Raw genomic sequence first — 21,769 nt, forward strand, 5'->3', positions numbered from 1 at the left:
ACACAATTTTTACATTTAGCAATGTTTGAGATGAATGGCATAAAACTCAATTACCTTTATATCATTAAATGCAGGTACTGTTGTATTTTTATTTTTGTATTTATATACTGTATTGTTTATATAAATAAATTATAATTTGTAACTTATAAATGCATTATAAATGATTTTGAATGGGTGAAAAAACAATTTTTAGGACCATATCTTCCTTTGTAATATGTTTTTTTTTTTTTTTTTTTAAGAATGTAACCTGTACATTCCTAAAAACTACCGTACTCTGTATTGCAGATATGTGCTAATATGCATGTAAAATTATTTTTATATACAAATATAAAGGTATGGCATAAAGCTGATACTGTAAATAACACTAACTTAGTTGCTGCAGTTTCTTTAATTAATAGTTGAAAATAGCATTACTAAATCAATAATGGCTATTTTTAACATCAGATGTAATTACTCTGTGAAGTGAAGACACTTTAAAGCCATAAGATGCTTTCCTGCACAAAAAAGGGCTTATTTTATAAATTTGTTTGCCTATAGTAGACTTGATTTTTATTTTTGAAAGGACTGTTTTGTTTAGTTATAATGATATTTAGCTGTTAAAAAATTTTATTTGATTTTTTCATTAAAATATCATTGAAAGTGGTTACTCCATCTGTCTCTTGGAAGAAATTAAGACTGAACTTTGGCAACTGTTCAAGATTTCTGGCTAGACAGATTCCAACAATAAGGCATTAAAGCATCCTGGGATGAATTCTAAGTGATCATGATGAACTGCTGCTGGAGAAATCGTGGTCAAAATGTGTCAGCGATTTTCCATGCTTTCCAAACAAATAGTAGATGCAGAGGATTGTTGAAATGGCTAAGAATATTGGAATAGAAGGATTGAAAGACCTGACCTGCAAGAAGCCGGTATAATTGTACAGTGCATACCTAATTGATCTTTGCCAAGAGGAAAAGGAGGTGAAGAAGAGAATGTGAAAAATTTAACAGCTAAGAAAATAGTATAAATTGTAAAAATGATCAGTGAAATTGATGCCAGAATTGTTCAGGTCAGTACTCTTGTGGAGAATAATTGAAGTTGCTCTGTTATCTTATAAAGAAATCTAAAATTAAATAAAAATGAAAAATAAGCAGCTTTCAATCAATTCTTGAAGAAAAAATTTGGGTTGCCTCAAACTCCATTTCATCTACTTCTGCATTTATCTCTTCCATCAACCAATGACTTTCCATCACCACACAGCTTATCAAACCTTTATATGTTGTTTTCTTTGGACTACCAGTATGTTAAACAGTTGCAGAATTTATATATATATAATTTACCTTATTTTTTCTTATTTCTGCATTTTCCAATACGTTTCTCATGTAACACCCTCCCCCATTAAGTATTTGCTATATGAGATTTTGCTGATCTCAAGAGTGTGGTGATGCCTTGTGATTGGCAGCTTTAATAACACATAAACTACATTATGTTGTAACAATTTAGTATTGGTGTTCCTCCTATTAAAATGGGAGTGGGCTGAAAAGTTTGTCTTTTACTTTGTGCCTTTTATGCCTCTGCATAACTTTTGAAGGAACAGTGATATATCCAAAAAAAAAAAACTTGTCGATAAAAAGTTGTCTTTAATTTGCTGTATCATTTTTCTACATAAATAAATAAATAATTCCCCACTTAACTGAATACTAATCATCCAACACTTGACAAGCTTTTGTATGCCATTCAAGTATAGTTATTTTGACAGAACCAATCATTTCTTCAAAGTAACTTCTCCATAAGAATCATAACTGTTGCCTTGGAGAAGTTCAATAAACTTTGGGAACAAAAAAAAAAAAAAAAAAAAGAAAAAAAGAAAAGTTGCTTTGGCCCAAAGCTGGACTATAAGGAGGATGCAAAGCAACTTGTAATCCCAGCAGTAAAATTCTTTCCAGCACTGCAAATCTGCAGTGAGGTGCATTGCTGTATTTCCAGGCCTTATTTATTTATTTTTTTTGCTTGTCCAATGTACAGGACTGAATTGATTGTAAAACAGTTTTGGCAGTCAAAACCTCACTAACTGTATGTTGAACTTTATGTACAAAAATATTTACATTAAAATAGTGTAACTTGTAAACAAACAACTGTGCAGAAACTATACATCACATACTCAAAACTGTTAATCCCATGGAGAATCTAGTTGGAACTTGTTACACCAGTTAGCACTGAGGTTATGAATTAAGTAGTATTACTATTCAGTCCATTCTCATACTTAGCCTAGTATCTGCATAGTCTGAGAGTATTTATGTCAAACAGAATTTTGTTTCCCTTATGCCATATATGTTGTGATTCTAAAACAGGTGTTTTTAAGTTGTCCAATTTCAAAATATGAAATATTTTCTACATTTTTTTTTCTTAATGTTTTAAATTAATTTCAAGTTATAAAATTCAAGGTTTAATTCAAGTTAGCACTTCAATTAAATTTTTTACAAACTCTAAAGTTTTTATTCCTTCTTTTGTTTAGAGTCCCGCTAGGCCACATCCAGAAAGGATAGGAGGTAAATTATTAGTAAAATATTTTGCTTAATCATTTTAATGTAATTTTCAAATCAGCGATTCAAATTTTCAGTTGTGCCATGTTGTCCTGATTTTACTTTTATATAGCAAAAGCTGTGTGGTCTAGGACAGGGGTGGCGAACCTATGGCATGCGTGCCCAAAGTGGGCATGGAATTCAGAGCGTCCCAAAAAAATTTCATATTTTGATACAACATCACTGCAGGAATCCACCTTGATTTGTGACCTGCACACGCCCGTTCTCTCTGACAAGCATGTAGTGACATCACACCATTCAGCCAGTAGATTTGTTTGAAGTCGGAGTGGTGAGATGTACTGATGAAATTGTGCGATTATTCAAGAAATGTCTTGAATATCACGTTCCGAGGGTAGTTTTTAAAAGATTTAGCCAATTTTGGCACACATCCTTAAAAAAAAGTTTGCCACCCCTGGTCTAGGAAATAAAAACAAATTAGTAATAGAAGGTAAATTATTAATACAATATTCTGCTTAACCATTTTAATGTAATATTCAAATTAGCAGTTCAAATTTTCAGTTGTACTATGTTGTTCTAATTTACTTTTATTTCCTAGACTATGTAGCAAAAGCCATATGGCCTGGGAATTAAAAATCAATTGGGACAATATAGTATAATTTCCAACTGTACTTTATCCCACAAAAGAACTGAGGTTTCATAAAATTCAATTGGAGCTTACATTAGCCAAATATTAGTATTACTCATGGTAGAATGGTGCAAAGAAGCAGGTTTACTTATACAGCATGAGAAAAAAAGAAAAAGCAACTCTACACACTTTTAATAAGTTGTCTAATCCCTCATTAAATTTATTCAGACTACCCACTTCTATAATGCCAGCTTTTTATCCCAGTTAGTCTCTGGCCCAAAGCAAACTGTCACATATCTATCCTGCATCCATCTTTTTTCTAATTTAAATCCCCTTGGCTGTGTGTATCATCCAAAACTCTTTCTTGAATGGCACACATACAAAGTTTCCTGATACTGCAATTCACACAACTCAAGTATTTGTTGCTAAGAGTACCATTTCATGCCACTTATGAATCTACTTTTCACCTATTCCAACCTTTTTGTAACCCAATCCACACTTCCTAAAATGAGGCTTCCAGACCTCTATGTAGGACTCAAGATACGGAATTGTCTTATATGTCCTAACCATTGTCTTATATGAGGTGTGGCAATAAAGTTCCCAGATTGGTGCAATAAAAAGAACCCAAAATGAAGGAGCTCAAAAATGGTTTTATTTTTATTCAAAGTAATCACCACCTGATTGAATGCACTTATTACACTGTTCTAAAAGTTTCTGAAAAGAGTCAGTGAAGGCGTCCAAAGAAATGATGATTAGTTTAGTGATTAAATTTTTCTTTATGTCCTCAGTACCCTGAAATTTCTTTCATTTGAGGGCAGTTTTCGCCTTGGAAAAGAGGAAGAAGTTTGCTGGTGCTAGATCGGGAGAGTAGGGTGGATGGCTGATCTGTACAATGCCATGTTTCATCAAAAATGTCTTAAAAAAGTGCAGAATGGGTGGGAGGCATTGTTATGCAATAAGAACCAGCTGCCTCTCTCTTTCAAAATTGCAGCCTCACCTGGAAAATGCACTTCAATAGTCTTTGAAACATCATTTCTTTGAAGCACCTGAATGTAGAATGCAGCATTGCTGCCCCTTTGGGTACAAATTTCTTGAATTAGACCCTGTTAAAAACATGATTAACATCATCTTGGTCCTATACTCCTGTAAATTAAACTTTTTGGTCTTCGGTAATGATTTTGAAGTCTACCGCATGTGCTGACACACCAAACACATCTAGTGACAGTATAGTCGGTGAAATTAGGATTGTCTTGACAAATCTCGATGATGTCCTCACACGATGACACCGCTTCTTCTGCTTATCCATGAGACCTGCAGCACAAACATTGCACAGACCTTCCTTTTCCTTAAATCTTCATGTAGAATTTGACCAATTGTCTCCTTATTCATATCCATCTCATCAGCCATTGTTCTGAGGGTCAGATGACAATCTGACCACAATTTCCCAAACTTTTGCAACTCTATCCTCGTTTGAAGAGGTTGACTGATACCCACTTCTTGGGTCGTCACGGACATCCTCGATCTTTGACACAGAATGTTAACACTAAAAATTGTGACAGAACATTAATTAATGCTATTAACAAAACTGGTTTCTTGCAACCTGTCAGCTTACTGGACAGTCACTGTACTGCCATCTGTTGGAGGAAGTTTGAACTACCACATACCACTTCTGTTTATTTTCAGACTCATTGACCATGACCGCAACAACACCAGTCTGGGAACTTTATTGCCACACCTTGTACAACAGGTTAATTACCTCCTTATTCCTGTTGTCAGAATTCTTGATATTATTAACAGAACCTCTTTAGCTCTCTAGCAGCCCATCTGTACTGCTCAGAGAACTTCATGTCAGACTATAGTCACTCCTAGGTCTTTTTCATTTCTCACTACCTTGAGTATGATACCATCCAATCAGTATGTGATTACAGGATTAGTGCAGCCTGGGTGCCTTATTTTAGCCTCAGCAATTTCTTTTTCACTTTTTTCTCAGTTATTATAAAATCATTTAATCTCTAACCTCCGGTTTGATTTAAGTATAGTTATGGTATCCCCATCCCTAAAAACTTCCCCATGTATGAATGTAAGTGTGAATATTTATTCAGTTCTTCAACAACTTGAAGAGGATCATTAATTGTTATGCCATTCACATCTAGTGGGCCAATGTGATTCATCCCTTTCCCTTTAGTGTTAACAGAACCAAAGAATTCTTGCTATTTATCTTATGTTCTTAGCCAAGAAATTCTTTAATCTGCCTTAGCATGCCTAAATCCTCTTAGTAACTTGATTGCAAACTAAATTATACTTACTGGAAAGAGGAAACTTACTTTTCTGTAGTATGATTCTGATCAGAAAGTACATAGATTCTGGATGAGTGTTTCTGTTGGATCGGGAATATTAGAACAACATTGAATCATTATAGTGTGATATAAAGAGTGGAAAAAAGAACTGAGAGCAGACGTGCTACGGATCTAACAAGTTTGCTGAGCATGATGATCAGTTATATAAGCATCTGGAGCAGGCAAACAAATTAGAACGTCTTATTATGGATAACTTTAAATATCCAGCTATAGATTTTATTTTCTGTAGTAATCTTTATTCTATAGTAACAATTCAGTTCTTGGACCTTCAGTGTTTTTATTACTTTTTTTTTTTTTTTTCCAAAGTATCGCCTTTTGAAAAAAAAATTATATGAGTATCCCTAGCATCTACAATTTTTTTAATACCACTCTCCCAAGTTGGTTTAAATTTGAAGAAATTTAATTTTAAGTGATTAGTTGGAAAAATTGCCTACAAGCAACAAAGTTGCCATCTTATTTATGGTTGTTGTGCAAATAGGAGGTTTACACATATAAGAAATTTTTTCATTAGTCCCCCCCCCCATGAACCTTATTTTGAGTATTTTTAAAATATAAACATAATCAAATGCTGTAAAACTAAAACAAAACTTTAGTTTTGTTTTAGACTTCTATTGCATACCCTAAGACGTAAGCATATCACCAGTTGAGAAATGCTGCTCTGGGTGAGTGTTTTCTATATCAGTGTATTAGGAAAGCCACCAGAGGGAAATCAATATTCTTTTCTTGATCATTATATAGCTCCACCTGCTATTAAAAATTTTTAAGTTAAAAAGAGTGACTTAAGCTTTTTGGTTATTAGCTGACAGTGAAAAATGGTAACATTTTTAAATGAGAAGTATCCGAGCAAATTACAGAGTTTTCATTTTCTTAAAGGGGATTATATTGGCTGAACTAAACACTGAACTAAACTAATTACATTAATTAGTTTAGTTCAGTGGGAGCAGCTGAAATTCTTAAGGGATACACATACATACTAAATGGAAAATGTTTCAGAAACTAATTCAAGATGCTACACAGTTTCTCACCTTTAAATAGGACATGACATAAAGTGAAACCAAAATTACCAAAGAATTGATGAAACTGGCACCATGTGAAATGACAGACAAGATTGATATCAAAAGAGAAGACAAGGATGCATACTGTCACCTACTGTTCAACTTATATTTAGAAGCAATCTTCAAGAAAACTTGGAGAAAAGTGTTAACAACAGGAACAGTTATTAATGGGGTTGCAGTTTACAATATACAACATTCATACAATACTAAAATTCTATCAGATAACATACAGGATTTACAAAGAATGACAGAACACATCAATACTATCAGTAATGAATTTAGATTACAGATGAATCCCGGAAATCAGAATTTATGGTTGTGACCAAATCACAAAACCTTGAAGTAAACAGTAAACAGATAGAGAGAGTTCCACATTACAAATAGCACACTTAGAAACAGTGTTAAATGAGAAAGACAAAATCTCACAAGAAATCAAGACAAGGATAGAAATGCTTAGAAGTGCATTTGTTAAGATGAAATGATTGATTACTAGCTCTGAGTTTCACCTGAATCTAAAAACGTGAATTGTGCTCTGTTATATATTCTCAATCCTGTTATAAAGGAAAAGAATCCTGGACACTGACTAAAGAAACAAGGAAACTAAAAGAGTTCAAGATAAGGATATATAGGTAGATACTCAAAATTCCTTAGATTAAAAAAAAAGGGTATAATTACTGAAGTATACTTTGAAGGGTGATTAAAAATATGGAAATACTGTTTACCAGGGGTGGCCAACTTAATTTGCGATGCGATTGACTTTTTTTCTTCAAAATGTGCTGTGATCTACCATCTTAAGAAGTTCATTGCACATGGTTAAAAAGGTTAATCAACACATATTGAAAAATGTTGTTTATAAATTTTAAAATTAAATACAATTCAGAATTTTTATTTTAAATTCATATGTACCATATTTAAATTTTTAATTTATGTGAAGTTTGTGTCTTAATGTCATCTGCCAAGCTTTCAAAATCGGTGATATACTGTGATAAGGCCAACTGTAAAGAATCTTCTGTATGCAAGTCCGTAAGAGTAGAGCGATTCTTTGTCTTTTTTTTTTTTTTTTTTTTTGTTTCAAATATGAAAAGGTTGATTCATATAGATATGTGGAACCAAAACAGGCATTTAAAAATTCACTGCATTTTTTTACAGTACTTTTCTCGGCAAACGTATTTCCAAAAGTCTTTTTCTGATGACCTGGCTTTTAGGAAGATATCATTTCGCAATGTAATAATTTCATTTTCAAGTAATATTTTCTCCGTCTGAAAAATCTCAGCGATTTTTTTCTCAATTTGTTTTGTATCTTAGTCGACCTTAAATGGACAAGAAATATATTGAACAATGTCTTCAATTGTTTTAAAATCACTGAATCTGGTTTCAAAATCATCCACAACTTTCTCAATTTTAGAAGCATATTTCTCACTGTCAAATTCAAAAACAGGATACTTTTGCAAATGATCTTGCATATTTGCAAAGTGATTGAATTATTTTTCTCTGAGATCCTTAGCCATTGCCAAAAATTGATATTTATGTGCAGAAATACTACTAATCATGTCACCCACATTTTTATATTTTTCTTGTAATTCCAAATTCAAATCACTTAATTTACTGGTAAAATCTGCCAAAAAAGCCAGATCGCACAACCACACCATATCTTGCAGCTGCTGATAATTATCTCCACTTTGATCGACAAATTTTGAAATCTGTAGACACTTACTCCGACTCAGCCACTTCACATCTGTGTGTAATATCAGTTCTGGTTCATTTTCATCGAGGTGCATTTTGAAAAAGTCTCCTTTTAAGAGATTGTCCTCTGATGGAATTCACAATTTTGAAAGCTATATCCATAATACTTTTAGTATTTAATCTTTTTTCTGGCTAACACTTTTTGGTGGATGATACAGTGGTAACTCAAAAAATCTGGGAATTCATCGTCATTTTGGCACAATGCGATGAATCTGTTAAATTGCTCCATCATTGCTTTAGCTCCATCTGTTGTTATTGATACAAGCTTAAATAGTGGTAATTTAATTTTTTCAATAAAATTTTTAAATGCGTTAAATATATCAAGACCTCTAGTTCTTTCTTTTAATGAAACCATACCCAGCAGTTCTTTTCTAGTGGCAGAATCCTCAAAAACCATACGAATAACAACGAGCAATTGAGCTATATCACTGACGTATGTTGTAAAGAAAAGGACACACAATTAGCAATACGAACGTGAATTGTTCGCTCACATTTTTACTCATTTTTTTCATTGCGGCGCACCAACAGTATTTCAAGATAATTTCAGATCTTGAAGGGCACCTTTAATTCCATTTTTGTTCTTAAAATTTTCAAAAAGAGAATCTGTTATTTCTAAAAATGCATCTTTGATGAATTGACCATCAGAAAATGGTTTGCAAGATGACTCACTTTAAATGATGCTACAGTTACTGCTTTAGATTGTAAACTAGGTGTCACGAAGAAATTTTGTTGTGCGAATAATTTGGATTTAAGTTCTTTTAATTTATTTTTTCTAAGGTCACTATTAGGCGAAAAATCCGATTGGTATTTATCATGGAACACTTTGGCGTGCCTTTCTAAATTTCCTTTTTTTGGGTATAGCCACAGAAGCATTGCAAATCAAATAACAACATTTTTCTTTTATCATTACAAAAAAAGTATTCTAGTTCCCACTCTTGATGAAAATGACACATTTTACTCTTTTTCGTAGTATTCATTTTAAATCAAAGGATATTAAATTAATATATAAGTACTGTCCAGTTATTAATATTAAGTAAACCAAATAAGAATTTGACACATACGCTATGCTCTCCTCAGTGTAACTGCATGAATTTTCACTAGACAAGCCTAGTGGCTGCAAGGGGACAAGAGTAGTCATGTGGTTCAACAAATTTGTAATAAGCATATGCAGTGGGGTGCATAATAATAATAACATTTAGATTTTGACTAATCTATTTTTTATATATATTTAAAATTCGTCGTGAACGACTGAAATTAAAGCTTTGATAAACTGGTAGATCACAATTGACTTGTTGGCCACCCCTGCTATATACTATGAAGAAAAGGAAATTGTAATGCTTTCGTCACATAATGAGAGGGGATAAATATGAAAACTGCAACTTGTCATCCAAGGAAAAATCAATAGAAAATTCAGCATGGGCAGACCAAGAATATCTTGATTGGAAAATCTGAGAAAATGGTTTGGAAACAGCACTGGAGAACTGTTCAGAGCAGCAACCCCAAAAATTAAAATAGCCAATCTACAAGAGTTGTTGACAGCAAGACAATTTACAAAGGTCTTTTACATTAATACTGTGGGAATGTTAATAGATATTTGTTAACTTTTAAATTTCATTCATTTAGAAATAGTTAGAATCTTTCTATATATATTGTATTAAATAAAATTTTGGTCCTTATCATTTGCAATTTAATTCTTTTATATTTTTAAGGGCGGCAGAGGATGCTGAGTGGTGGAAATAGTACAGACAAGGGTAAAGGGACGCCCATGAAAAGAGCTAAGTGGCACTTAGGTAAGCATTTGGGTTTTAGCTGAGCATTTGGTATTTTTGTCCAGTAAAAGGGCATACTAGCCCAAGAATACATGCAAATGCAGACAACAGTGAAAATCTTGGCCTTAGCTGCCTTGGTGCTTAACACACACAAACAACAAGGTTACTGAAGAAATTGATCCACAACTGTCTTTCACATTAGTAACTGCTAAAAAGTGAGCAATTATTAGTAATTGCTCACTTTTTAGATTTTCCATAAACTTTTCAAATTTTAAAACATGCAATGAGAGTGAAACTTTACAAGCAGTTACTAATATTGTGATTGAACTTTAATTGTGCACCAAACAATGTTCATGTTGTACAAAAATCTTATAAAGCATTTTCTGCTAACCATGACTTAGAGAAAATAAAAAACATTGCCAAGATTATTGAAGGACATTCCTTCGAAATTGATGTGAATCTCATAAATGTAGCGTTTTTTAAGGAAACTCTCAGGATTCACAGCCACCATTAAAAAAAAAAAAAAATTTCTATCAGAAAAAAACTCATGAAATGTGTTTCTTCTGATATGAGTCAGAGTTTTCTGTTTTGAGAATTTGGAGGATTTGAAGGAAATTCTTGTAATTATATCAACAAATGGTAACAGTTACCATTCATTACAGTTCATTAAAAGCACTATAAAAGTATTTTGGTTTACAAGTATAATGATATGTTTTTTTGTACTAAATTAATTATTCCCATTGCTTGTTAACCCTGCAGTAGTGGTACACTTAATTGTAACAAAAATTGTAAGAAACACCACACTCTTTGTGACATAGGAACCAATTTTTTTTTAATGGTGACTGTAAATCCTGAAAGTTTGCAAGAAAGGTAATGTTGAATAACAACCTTAACATACAAAATTTGAATATTATATATAGTGCTAACTTGCTATTCCAAGTGATTATCGCTTTTATGTTTTAGTGTTTATTATTCAAAAATAATAATGAATCTTTCAAAATATGTAGTTTGTTGCCATTGGAGCCATTAGTAATCATTAGATCATGTGGAAGAGTTCTATAAATTACTTGAACTAAGGAAATAAACATATTCTAAGCGTCATTAGTAGTTAGTTTCCCATGCTAGCATTATTATAAGTTAAAAGTATAACAGACATGGTGGACCTGCACTTGCTGAGTACACTCACAACTATAACTCTGAGAAAACAATAAATAAAATTTCAAAAACCATACCAAGCAAAAATTTGTCTGTATTTAGGTTGGTACAGAGATTTTTATCTTCAATCAACAATTAATGCTGGGTTGTTATTTTTGAGTTATATCTCACAGGTCTAGCACCAGCACTGCAGGGTTAATTAAGCACACTTCCCCTAGTAACCTTATTAACTCCACTGTTTCTTCAGTGTCTGTTGCCTTATTTCCCTTCATTTCTTTTAATGCTGCAATTACCTCTTACTCCATTATGACTGCCACCAGCTGTCTTGATTCATTATTCCTACATTATCAAAATATCTTTCTACTTTCTGGTTTGTGGAAGTGGATGGTTTGAATAAATTCAAGGAAGAACTAGACAGATTCTTGAAGTGTATGGATGGGTGAACTATGTAGGTGGTTTTTTTTTTTTTTTGCTGATGCTTTACAAGGCTACTTTCTTGCATCATTTGCCACTATTACTAAAACTACTACTACTGGCACCTCCATAGCCAGGTGGGCAGGAGCAGCAGTGTGTAGCACACGCTTCTTGATTAGACCGGGGTTCAAGCCCGTGACTACCAAATACGGAGGATGCGGAAAGGTCAGGGAATGACCACCGCATATCCCCGGAGCAATAAGGCCTTAGTTGCTAATGCTCCTAAAAACCAAATAACAAATAAACTACTACTACTATAAAAAAAAAAAAAAAAAAAAACCCCACTACTACAGCATTATTGATTCCATACATAGAATCATGCTACTCACGCCTGCAGCACAGTAAGCACACACGCTCTGCAAGTCATCGCAGGAACCCTCCCCTTAGACCTAGAGGTGGTGAGGAGAGGCATCCTCCATGAGCTCGCTAAAGGCAATGCTTGTAGTACACACCTTGACTTCAACGGAGATCCAGGAAATAACTGCATTGCGGAAAAAAGAAGACTCCAGACCCACTTGCTGCAGGCATGGCAGGCACAATGGGATGTCTCCATCAAAGGTCGGATGATAAAGAAATTCTTTCCAAATGTAGATAGATTCCAACCTAAATTACCAACCTGGTACACACCTGGCCTCTTTGTGATGTACCTACTCACAGGACATGGTGCCTTAAATGCCAAACTGACAACTCTGGGAATAATTGAAAATCCAAATTGCACTTGTGGCACTCCAGAAACTTGGTCGCACCTAATGTATGACTGCCACCAATACGAAGACATCTGCTGCCAGCTGGTGACAAGACCACAACATTCACCCAAGGACCAGGAGCAATTCATCCTGGAAAATAAAGAACCATATATGGCATTCACTGAATTTGCACAGAAACTGTTTAACAGATGCTGAGCCACACTAGCCCAACAAGCAAATAACAACACAACTGGAAACTAAATGGAGTGAAAAATGCAGAAAAACCCGCAGACCAAAACGGTAGGAACAAGTAACAAAAGGCAACTAAGAATGGAACAAGCAACATAACGACAATATAAAATGGGACAAGCTACTATTCCCACAACAAATTCCATACCTCCAACAAGAATAAAAGGACATGGTCTACAACTCTGTGACTGACTGAACCCTGAATCTGCAAAAGGGCCACACGGACCTGAACCATGCAGCTTCGCTGCCATCAAGCCTCGTTGGGGATCAGAATCGAGCACCTGACTCGATTCCTTTCCAGTTCTACCACAGCGGGGAGGAGACACCTTGTCTCCCCCTGTCGACCCCCCCCATTTTCCTCTCTGGTGAGGCATGAGCATGCCTCACTGGCCAACTGGGGGCACCTCCTCTATCGCTCCCATACTTCTATCTTTACCCCTCAGTCTTCTGTCTCCCCTCCTACTCTATTTATATACAATACAAACACCCCACACACTAAATTTAACAACACTCAAAATAATCTTCGCCCAGTCTCGGCCTATCCTTCTACGTAATATCAAATCCCCCAGCGGTGTGTACGGGCATACAACGTATGTTGTATGCAGACAAGCGAAATGAGTATATACATGTGTATATACACATATATATTATTATTATTATTTTTTTTTAGGTCCTACCCGCTGAAATCTCAGGAAACTAAGCAGCAGGACCTGCCAGAGTAACTAAGTCAACTGGGTTCCTGGTCTGCCTCCACGGGGTGAAGGTGGGGCAACATTGGACTCCAGCAGGGGTCCAGCGGCTAAATGACCAGATGAACAACGGTACATGACATTACATATGTACAATACCCACACACTTTTAAATCTCTGGCATTCCCAGCAAACTGGTACACCCACAATGAAGGCAACGCGGAGATGGGGGAACACCTGGTGCTGCATGACATCAATATACCTTACACCTTACTACAGCATTATTAACTGCAGCCATGGTGCTACACCTATGACATGTAACTTGAAAATGATAAGCCTGCATTAATTGTAGGCTGGTGATAAAAATCTGTGATTTTTCTGTACCTTACCAAAAATAGAAAAAACATTTTTGTATTGTTTTGAATTTTATTTATCATTTTCTCAAAGTTATATTGCGAGCACACCCAGCAGGTGCAGCTCCACCATACCTTTTCTACTTGTATCTTGTAGTAATTCTAGTGTGGGAAGCTTACTGCTACAGAAGCTACAAAGCTTAGAATTATGTTTTTAGATGTTTTTGAAAGATTCACTTGAAATATTCATTATTTCATCCAAGTTTCTTGCGACATCTGACTAACTGGTTAAAATAAATTTATTAAAATAAAAATAAAAAAGATATATACATAAGATAAAAGTGTTAAAATATAATATAATCAAAGCGTTAAAATACATAGTAGCTTTCGACACAAAGTGCCTCTTCATCAGCTAGTCTGTGAATGGTGTACTTCAGTATATATTGATGGTTAGAATAGCACTACTCAGCTGGGCATGATCATGTATCACGAGTAGAGCAGAATTACATACACGTGATGATCACCAGTGCTCATCGCACTGCAATACAGTGCATTCTATAATAGGGTGTAAGTGTACTCCCCTCGTGCGATTCATAGTACTATTATTGGTGGCTATGTGCAGTGCTTCGAGCCATGAGCGCTGGCTCAAGTGAATAGTCGATGATTTCAATATCCCGTTGGGGATCAAGATTTTTCTGCTCAACTAAATAATGTTGGGCGACTGTGGAGCATTCAAAATTAGAGGTTTGCAGAGCCACCTCATGCTCAGAAACCCGATTTTTCAATCTTCTACCAGACTCACTTACATAACACCCCCCCCCACGATCCGGATATGTAATACGATATACAGAACCACTCTGTAGAAAAGGAGGAACAGGTGTTTTCACCTTAAAAATAATAGATTGTAATTTCCTCCCCAGAAGTTGCACACATTGTATATGATGGAAAAGCAAAATCCTAACAAGACGTTCCGATACGCCCGGATAATAGGGGATGTAGGTGGTAGAGATAAATTGATTGATGCGAGGTGGGTTAGATTTCGTAACAAATTCATGAGCCTGAAGCTCACATATATCTAGAACATGAGGTGGATAGCCGCAATTTGAAAGCTCTGCCCTAATTTTAGAAATCTCCAATTGCCTGTCACCAGTCGAACTAGAGTGCATACAAGTGCAGGAGAATAAAGTACGAGCAGTGCTACGCAAATGACCAGGGGCGTGTACAGAGCCATAATTGGTAAATTGGCCTGTGCACATTGGCTTCCTAAAAATGGAAGTTACTAAATGCGAATCCATGCATTGGACTAACACATCCAAAAAAGGAAGAGTATTATCAACCTCTAGTTCAATCGTAAACTGAATGACGGGCGACAGGGAATTGAGATATTGCAGCAGCCCAGATTCTGATCCCTCGGGGGTACAATTGCAAAAGTATTGTCAACATAATGACACCTGAGAGTGATAGGATTAGGTAAGTTCAAGAAAATCTGACTCTCGAGTTCCTCCATGGCGATATTGGCCATGATAGAACTAACAGGGGCACCGATAGCTGTGCCCTGTATTTGGCGAAACAGTCATTAAACATGATCACTCCCCCATTAAACAGATTGAGAGCGGTACAAATATCTCTAGAGAGAGCAGGGTTCTATCTCCTAGGTGGTATCCCTGCTCAAAAGACATCTCGTGCAGGCAATAGCCTGTTGCATAGGAACAGAAGTGAACAGAGAAACCACATCAAAGGAGACCATAACCTCGCTCTCAGAAATAGTAAAATCTTTAATAATACACAGAAAATGCATACTACTGGAAACAGTGTAAACAGTTTTCCCAACAAGGTGTGCTAATAACTTGGTAACATTGGAGATTTCTAAAATTAGGGAGAGATTTCTAAAAATAGGGCGGAGCTTTCAAATTGTGGCTATCCACCTCATGTTCTAGATAGATGTGAGCTTCAGGCTCACAAATTTCTTACGAAATCTAACCCACCTCGGAATTGGAAAGCCCCGGGGGAAGATGAAGTTACTGTAGAGTTGTTAAAATTGGGAGGAAGAGACATAACACAAAAACTGGCAAGGCTCTTCACAAAGTGCATTAGAAAAGGTGTGACGCCTAAGCAGTGGAATAATGCAATCATAGTTTTGCTGCATAAGAAAGGAGATAAATCAGAAATTGGAAATTATAGACCAATTAGCTTGTTATCCCACATCTACAAGTTGTTCACAAGGATCATTACTAACAGATTAGAAAGAATACTTGTTGAGAATCAACCGAAAAAGCAAGCTGGCTTTAGGACAGGATTCTCAACTATGGATCACCTTCACGTAATATCACAGCTAATGGAGAAAGCAAATGAATATAAAACACCATTATGCCTGGCATTTGTGGATTATGAAAAGGCATTTGACTCCATACAGCATAAGGCAATGTTTCGGGTACTGGAAAGACAAGGCATAGATACCCCATATATTATGATTTTGAAGAAAATATATGAGTGCTACCTCCTTTATTAGCCTAGACAAAGACAGTAGCAAATTTAAAATCGAGAAAGGAGTTCAACAAGGAGACACAATATCTCCGAAGCTGTTTACTGCTGCCCTTGAGGAAGCTTTCAGAAGATTAGACTGGTCGCAGAAAGGAGTCAATGTGAACTGAGAGTACCTAAACCATTTACGATTTGCAGATGACATTGTGGTTATAAGCCACGATCCCAAAGAATTAGAGGAAAATCTTAATCAGTTATGCAGAGTTAGTAAGGATTTTGGACTAAAGATGAATATGGCTAAAATAAAAGTAATGATGAACAAGTATGCCACAGAAAGGGAAATAATGATTGAAGGAGCAGTAATTGAAAAGGTGGAGTCATATACTTATCTGGGACAAGTTATTAGCTGTAATAATGATAAATGGCTGGAAGTCAAGAGAAGAATAAATTTTGGATAGATAGCATTCAGGAAATATAGTCACATACTGAAGAGCAATATCCCAGTTTGTCTGAAACATAAAATAATGAATCAATGTATACTCCCCACCATGACTTATGGAAGTGTGAAACTTGGGCACTCACCAAAAGAATGGAAGAGAAGCTGAGAACTACACAGCAAAGAATGGAACGAATTATATTGGGAATCAGACTGTTAGATAAGAAGAGAAACACATGGATTAGGCAGCAAACTCAAGTAAAGGACATTCTTATCAAAACTAAAGAACTAAAATGGTCTTGGACAGGACACATAGCTCGAAGACATGATGACAGATGGACTAAGAAAATAACAGAATGGTACCCAAGAGGAGCTAGAAGAAAACCTGGAAGACAAAGGCGGAGATGGATATATGAAATTCATGAGTTTTTGGGTAGTAAATGGATGACCAGTGCTCAAAACTGAAGGAACTGGAAAGTTGCTTAAGAGGCCTTCATCCTGCAGTGGATTGAAAATGGCTGATGATGATGATGATGATGATGATGAACCCACCTCGCGTCAATCAATTTATCTCTACCGCCTACATGCCCTATTATTCATGCGTATCAGAACTCTTTTTAGGATTTTGCATTTCCATCATATATAATGTGTGCAACTTCATGGGAGGAAATTACAATCTATTATTTCTAAGGTGAAAACACCTGTTCCTCCTTTCCTACAGAGTGGTTCCGTATACCGTATTATATGTCCGGATTGTGGGGGTGTTATGTAGGTGAGTCTGGTAGAAGATTTAAAGATCGGGTTTCTGAGCATGAGGTGGCTCTGCAAACCGCTAATTTTGAACGTTCTGCAGTCGCCGAGCATTATTGGGTTGAGCAGCACAATCTTGATCCCCCAATGGGATATTGAAATTGTCGACTATTCACGTGATTGCCGCCAGCGCTCATGGCTTGAAGCACCGCACATAGCCACCAATAACAGTACTATGAATCGCACGAGGGGAGTACACTTACACCCTATTATAGAATGCACTGTATTGCAGTGCGATGAGCACTGGTGATCATCACGTGTATGTAATTCTGCTCTACTTGTGATACATGATCATGCCCAGCTGACTTGTGCTATTCTAACCATCAATATATACTGAAGTATACCATTCACAGACTAGCTGATGAAGAGGCACTTCGCTTCGAAAGCTGCCATGTATTTTAACGCTTTTATTATATTATATTTTAACACTTTTATCTTATTGTATTTTAATGCTTTTATCTCATTTTATTTCTGTTTTATCTTATGTATATATCATTTTTATTTTAATAAATTTATTTTAACCAGTTAGTCGGTCGTTGCAAGAAACTTGGATGATATAATGCAACCTGATGCACAAGGCCTGTTTTCTAATATTTATTATTATTTTTGAATAATAATGAATATTTAAATATGCATATAAGATACTATACTTCACTTCCATTTTCAAAATTTATTTCAAATATGGTGCACCATGAAGCGCACACATAATATTATGCATGTTAACTGTCTATCCCAAGTGATTACCATTTTCTGTGCAGACAAATGGGCAACAGAAAGATACCCCTGGAACTTTTCAAGTATAATAGAAAGGGGAATATCTACCCCAATTGGTCTTAAATATTGATTGTTGTTATTAGGATTTATTATATTGCCTAACTCTTTTTGATTGGAAGAGACTCAACAGGAGATTTAAAATTAAAACCCTGTTTCATTCAGAAAATCCTACAGGAATGCCTTTAGTATGGTATTTAAAATGAAGTGAAAGGTCATTTCTCATATGTTAAAAAATAGTGTAAGAGAAATTGACCTTCCAAAAAAAACTTTGCTTCCTTGGTAATGCACCTAGTTAGATATTAAAATTGAAAATTGATTTTTTTTCAGCCAAACACAACATTAGTGTTGCAGCTTGTAGATCAGGGAATTAATGCTGCATTTAAAGCATACTATGTGAAAAATGCATTTTTGTGGCTTGTCAAAAAATAATAAAGAAGATGGTGTAACTGTCAGGGAATTTTGGCACAATTATAACATCTTGAATGCAATAAAAAATATAGGAACTACATGATACATGAACAAGATGTGGAATTGGTTTGGTGTGAATATGTTAATGATATTTGCAATTTAAATCCTGAATTATCTTAAATTCACAACAACATTGCATATCTTGCAGATTTTAATAAAATCACTGATGACAGTGAGGAAGGGTTGTTAGACTCTTATAGTAAGCCTTTGACAATGATTTTTTTATTGTATTTGAATATCAAATGGAAGACATGGTTGCAACCTGTGCAGCTGAAGAGGATCTGCCAGGAAAAATTGTAACATGCGAAGTGCCCTTGGAGGTCTTTGATGTGAAATCGAACTATTAAAATTACCTCTGAAAGCAACTCTGGACGAATTCAACAAAGAGAAAGAAAAGCAAATCAGACAACTTATAATCAGTTTTCCTTTAATAAAAATGAGGAGGTAGCTGCATTCTTGCAGGAATAAACTGATAACCTCTTTTATTTATTTATTGGTTATGTTATAAGTACATTAAGTTTAGTATACAAGTTTATTATAAATGATAAATGTGATCTGACATATCACTTTTTTTTATTACTGAAATAAATAAAATGCTTTTGCCTTCAGAATACCTCTCTTATGCAGTACATAATTTTGCAAGTCAGTACATGAATTTATTGGCCCCATTATTTGTGTTGTTATTAGTCATTGTTCTAAAGAACATATCCATGGAGAACAGCAGTTATTAACTGTACTTTTATTCCTGTTGCAAAAATATTCTCACCAAAAATAATAAGTTAGTTCATCATAACATAAAATCTCTTCATTTATGAAGAGTGAATGTAGAACTTATTTTCAGTAAAATCTTCTCAGTTGTGCTTATATCAATTTAAGATGAATTATTTTATTTTTGCAGGTATTAGGTCACAAAGTAAACCATTTGATATCATGAATGAAGTATACAGAGCTATGAAAGTCCTAAACTTTGTAAGTACTGAATGTTTAGTACTAATTAACTTTTAAAAAAATAATCTTAATTTTTTTTTTTATAAAAGTTAATTAGTACAATTTTTGATACTTTTTTGATACTCATTCTCACAACAGGAAAAGAAAAGGAGAGAGAATAATGATGGGTGTACTGCTTATTTATATGCAATACATCAATGAATTAAATTTCGGAAAGCACTTCCAAAAGGAAGTACTTTCATCAACATTTTGTTTTTTGAGCCTTTGTTGTCTCTTCTGCTAGCTACGTACCTTTAAAAGGGTTTTGAGAGTTTGTAAGTAAAACCCTTAAAAAATTAAAAACTAAATGTGAACCAAACTTTAATTGCAGAAATTCATCTAGTGGGAGAACCACAGGTCCTTTGTGACCAAAAAGACAGCACTTCAATAATCATACTGTTAGGGTGGGAAAGGCTATGACTCCATGCTATGATAATATAAAAAAAATAAGTTTTTAAATAAACCACTCATTTATTGAAAACTTAAATCAGAATGTTAAAACTAAAAATATCTCATCAGAATGAACAGTTTGTAGGGGGGGAGATAATAATTACATTTGAGAAGTTATTATTATTATTTTTTTATGAAAACTCCAAATACGAGAGGTATTAGACCTATAGTACTTACTACCATGCTTGGGTTGGAGGTTGAGAAGATGAAAGAAGATATTTGTTGACATTAGACTTGAACTTCTTTAAACTAATTTTCAGAAAATACATATGAAGGAAGGTTGTTCCAGAAAACGGCAGTTGAATGAATAAACGAGGAAGGTGAAAAGTTGGTTCTGTGAGTTTGAAGTTGGACAGTAAATGGATGTTGGCTGGTGGCAGCATGTGTTCGAACTGTTTGAAAGAGAGAGCGGGAATTATAGAAGCCAATTCAGAAGAACAGTGCCCATGGAAATATCTGTAGAAAAGGCATGCAGCAGAAACAGTGAGTGGAGAGACTCTGTTAGAGAGGAGTCATTAATTATCCTAACTGCCCTCTTCTGAATGGAATCTAGAAGCCTGAGAGAGGTTATGGGGAGCATCGCCCCAGATGTGGGAACAATATTCCATAGTAGGGCGGATTTGCGATTTGTACAGAGTGAACAGCTGTTTGGAAGAAAAGTAACACTGAGAACAAAAGAGAAAACCAAGTTTTTTAGATGCAGAGGAAGCAGTATTTGTAATGTGCTAGTGCCAAGAGAGATTAGAAGTCAGGGTGATCCCCAAAAGAGATATATCATTTTGCCTAGAAATTGGACTGTCACCAAAGATAAGCATAGGAGAAGAAGAATCCTTTTTGTGAAATATAAGACACAACTGAGTTTTAGAAGGGTTGAAATCAACTAAGTTGTCTTTGCCCCACTGGAGAATTACCTGAAGATTGGCATTTAAGGAATTGGTAGCGGATATTCGAGAAGTTGAAGCTGATTGAGCAGGGCAACGTTTCTGAAAATGGAAAGTGGAATGCAATATGCTATCATCAGCAAAACTATGGATAGGATTTCCAGCCAATGCAAGGTTATTAATATACAAAAGGAAAAGAGTGGGAGAAAGAACTGAACCTTGGGGGACACCAGCATTAGTGGAGACGTTAGAAGACAGAGAGCCATCTACTATCACCCTCAGTGAACGATCAGAGTGAAAACTGGATAACCAATTACAAAAAACAGTTGGAAAAATATAAGATGGATGCTTGTTTAGAAGACCTTTATGCCAAACACGATCGAAAGCCTTTGAGATGTCAAGAGCAACTGCTTGCTCTTGACATCTCAAAGTGTTTCACCAAACCTTTCCATTGAATTTGTCCATAAATGAGTAACATAAGCCAGAATATCACCAGTGGATTGACACTGATGGAATCCATACTGGCAATTGTTGATCAGATGTAAGGTTTCTAGGTAGTTTAAGAGTTGGCGGTTAATTGATTTCTCCATTACTTTAGAAAGAGTAGAAATAATTGCAATGGGACGATAATTGGATGGGAGGGATTTGTCACCCTTTTTAGGAACTGGCTGGATATGACAAAATTTCCAAGCAGAAGGAAAAACACCTTTTGGAATAAGAAAGTGAAAAAGGGCGGCAAAGAACAGGAGTAAGTTCAAAAGCACAGGTTTTGAGAACAAGTGGAGAAATACCTGGAGCTTTCTT

At 35.2% G+C, this 21,769-nt stretch overlaps 1 protein-coding gene across 3 annotated transcripts in view; it reads left to right on the forward strand.

Moving 5' to 3' along the window:
* Positions 1-21,769, forward strand: part of AMPKalpha (AMP-activated protein kinase alpha subunit) — a 163,844-nt gene that overhangs the window by 107,905 nt on the left and 34,170 nt on the right. For all 3 annotated transcript variants that reach the window (XM_090384992.1, XM_090384984.1, XM_090384977.1), the window contains exons 11-13: positions 2,496-2,529; positions 10,013-10,093; positions 19,546-19,616. In XM_090384992.1, coding sequence (XP_090241118.1) covers positions 2,496-2,529; positions 10,013-10,093; positions 19,546-19,616 — 186 coding nt within the window. The remainder of the gene's footprint in view (positions 1-2,495; positions 2,530-10,012; positions 10,094-19,545; positions 19,617-21,769) is intronic.

This window comes from Mastigoproctus giganteus, chromosome 1, assembly GCF_048544385.1.
Source record: "Mastigoproctus giganteus isolate SK-2022 chromosome 1, ASM4854438v1, whole genome shotgun sequence".
In the NCBI taxonomy this organism is placed as follows: domain Eukaryota; kingdom Metazoa; phylum Arthropoda; class Arachnida; order Uropygi; family Thelyphonidae; genus Mastigoproctus; species Mastigoproctus giganteus.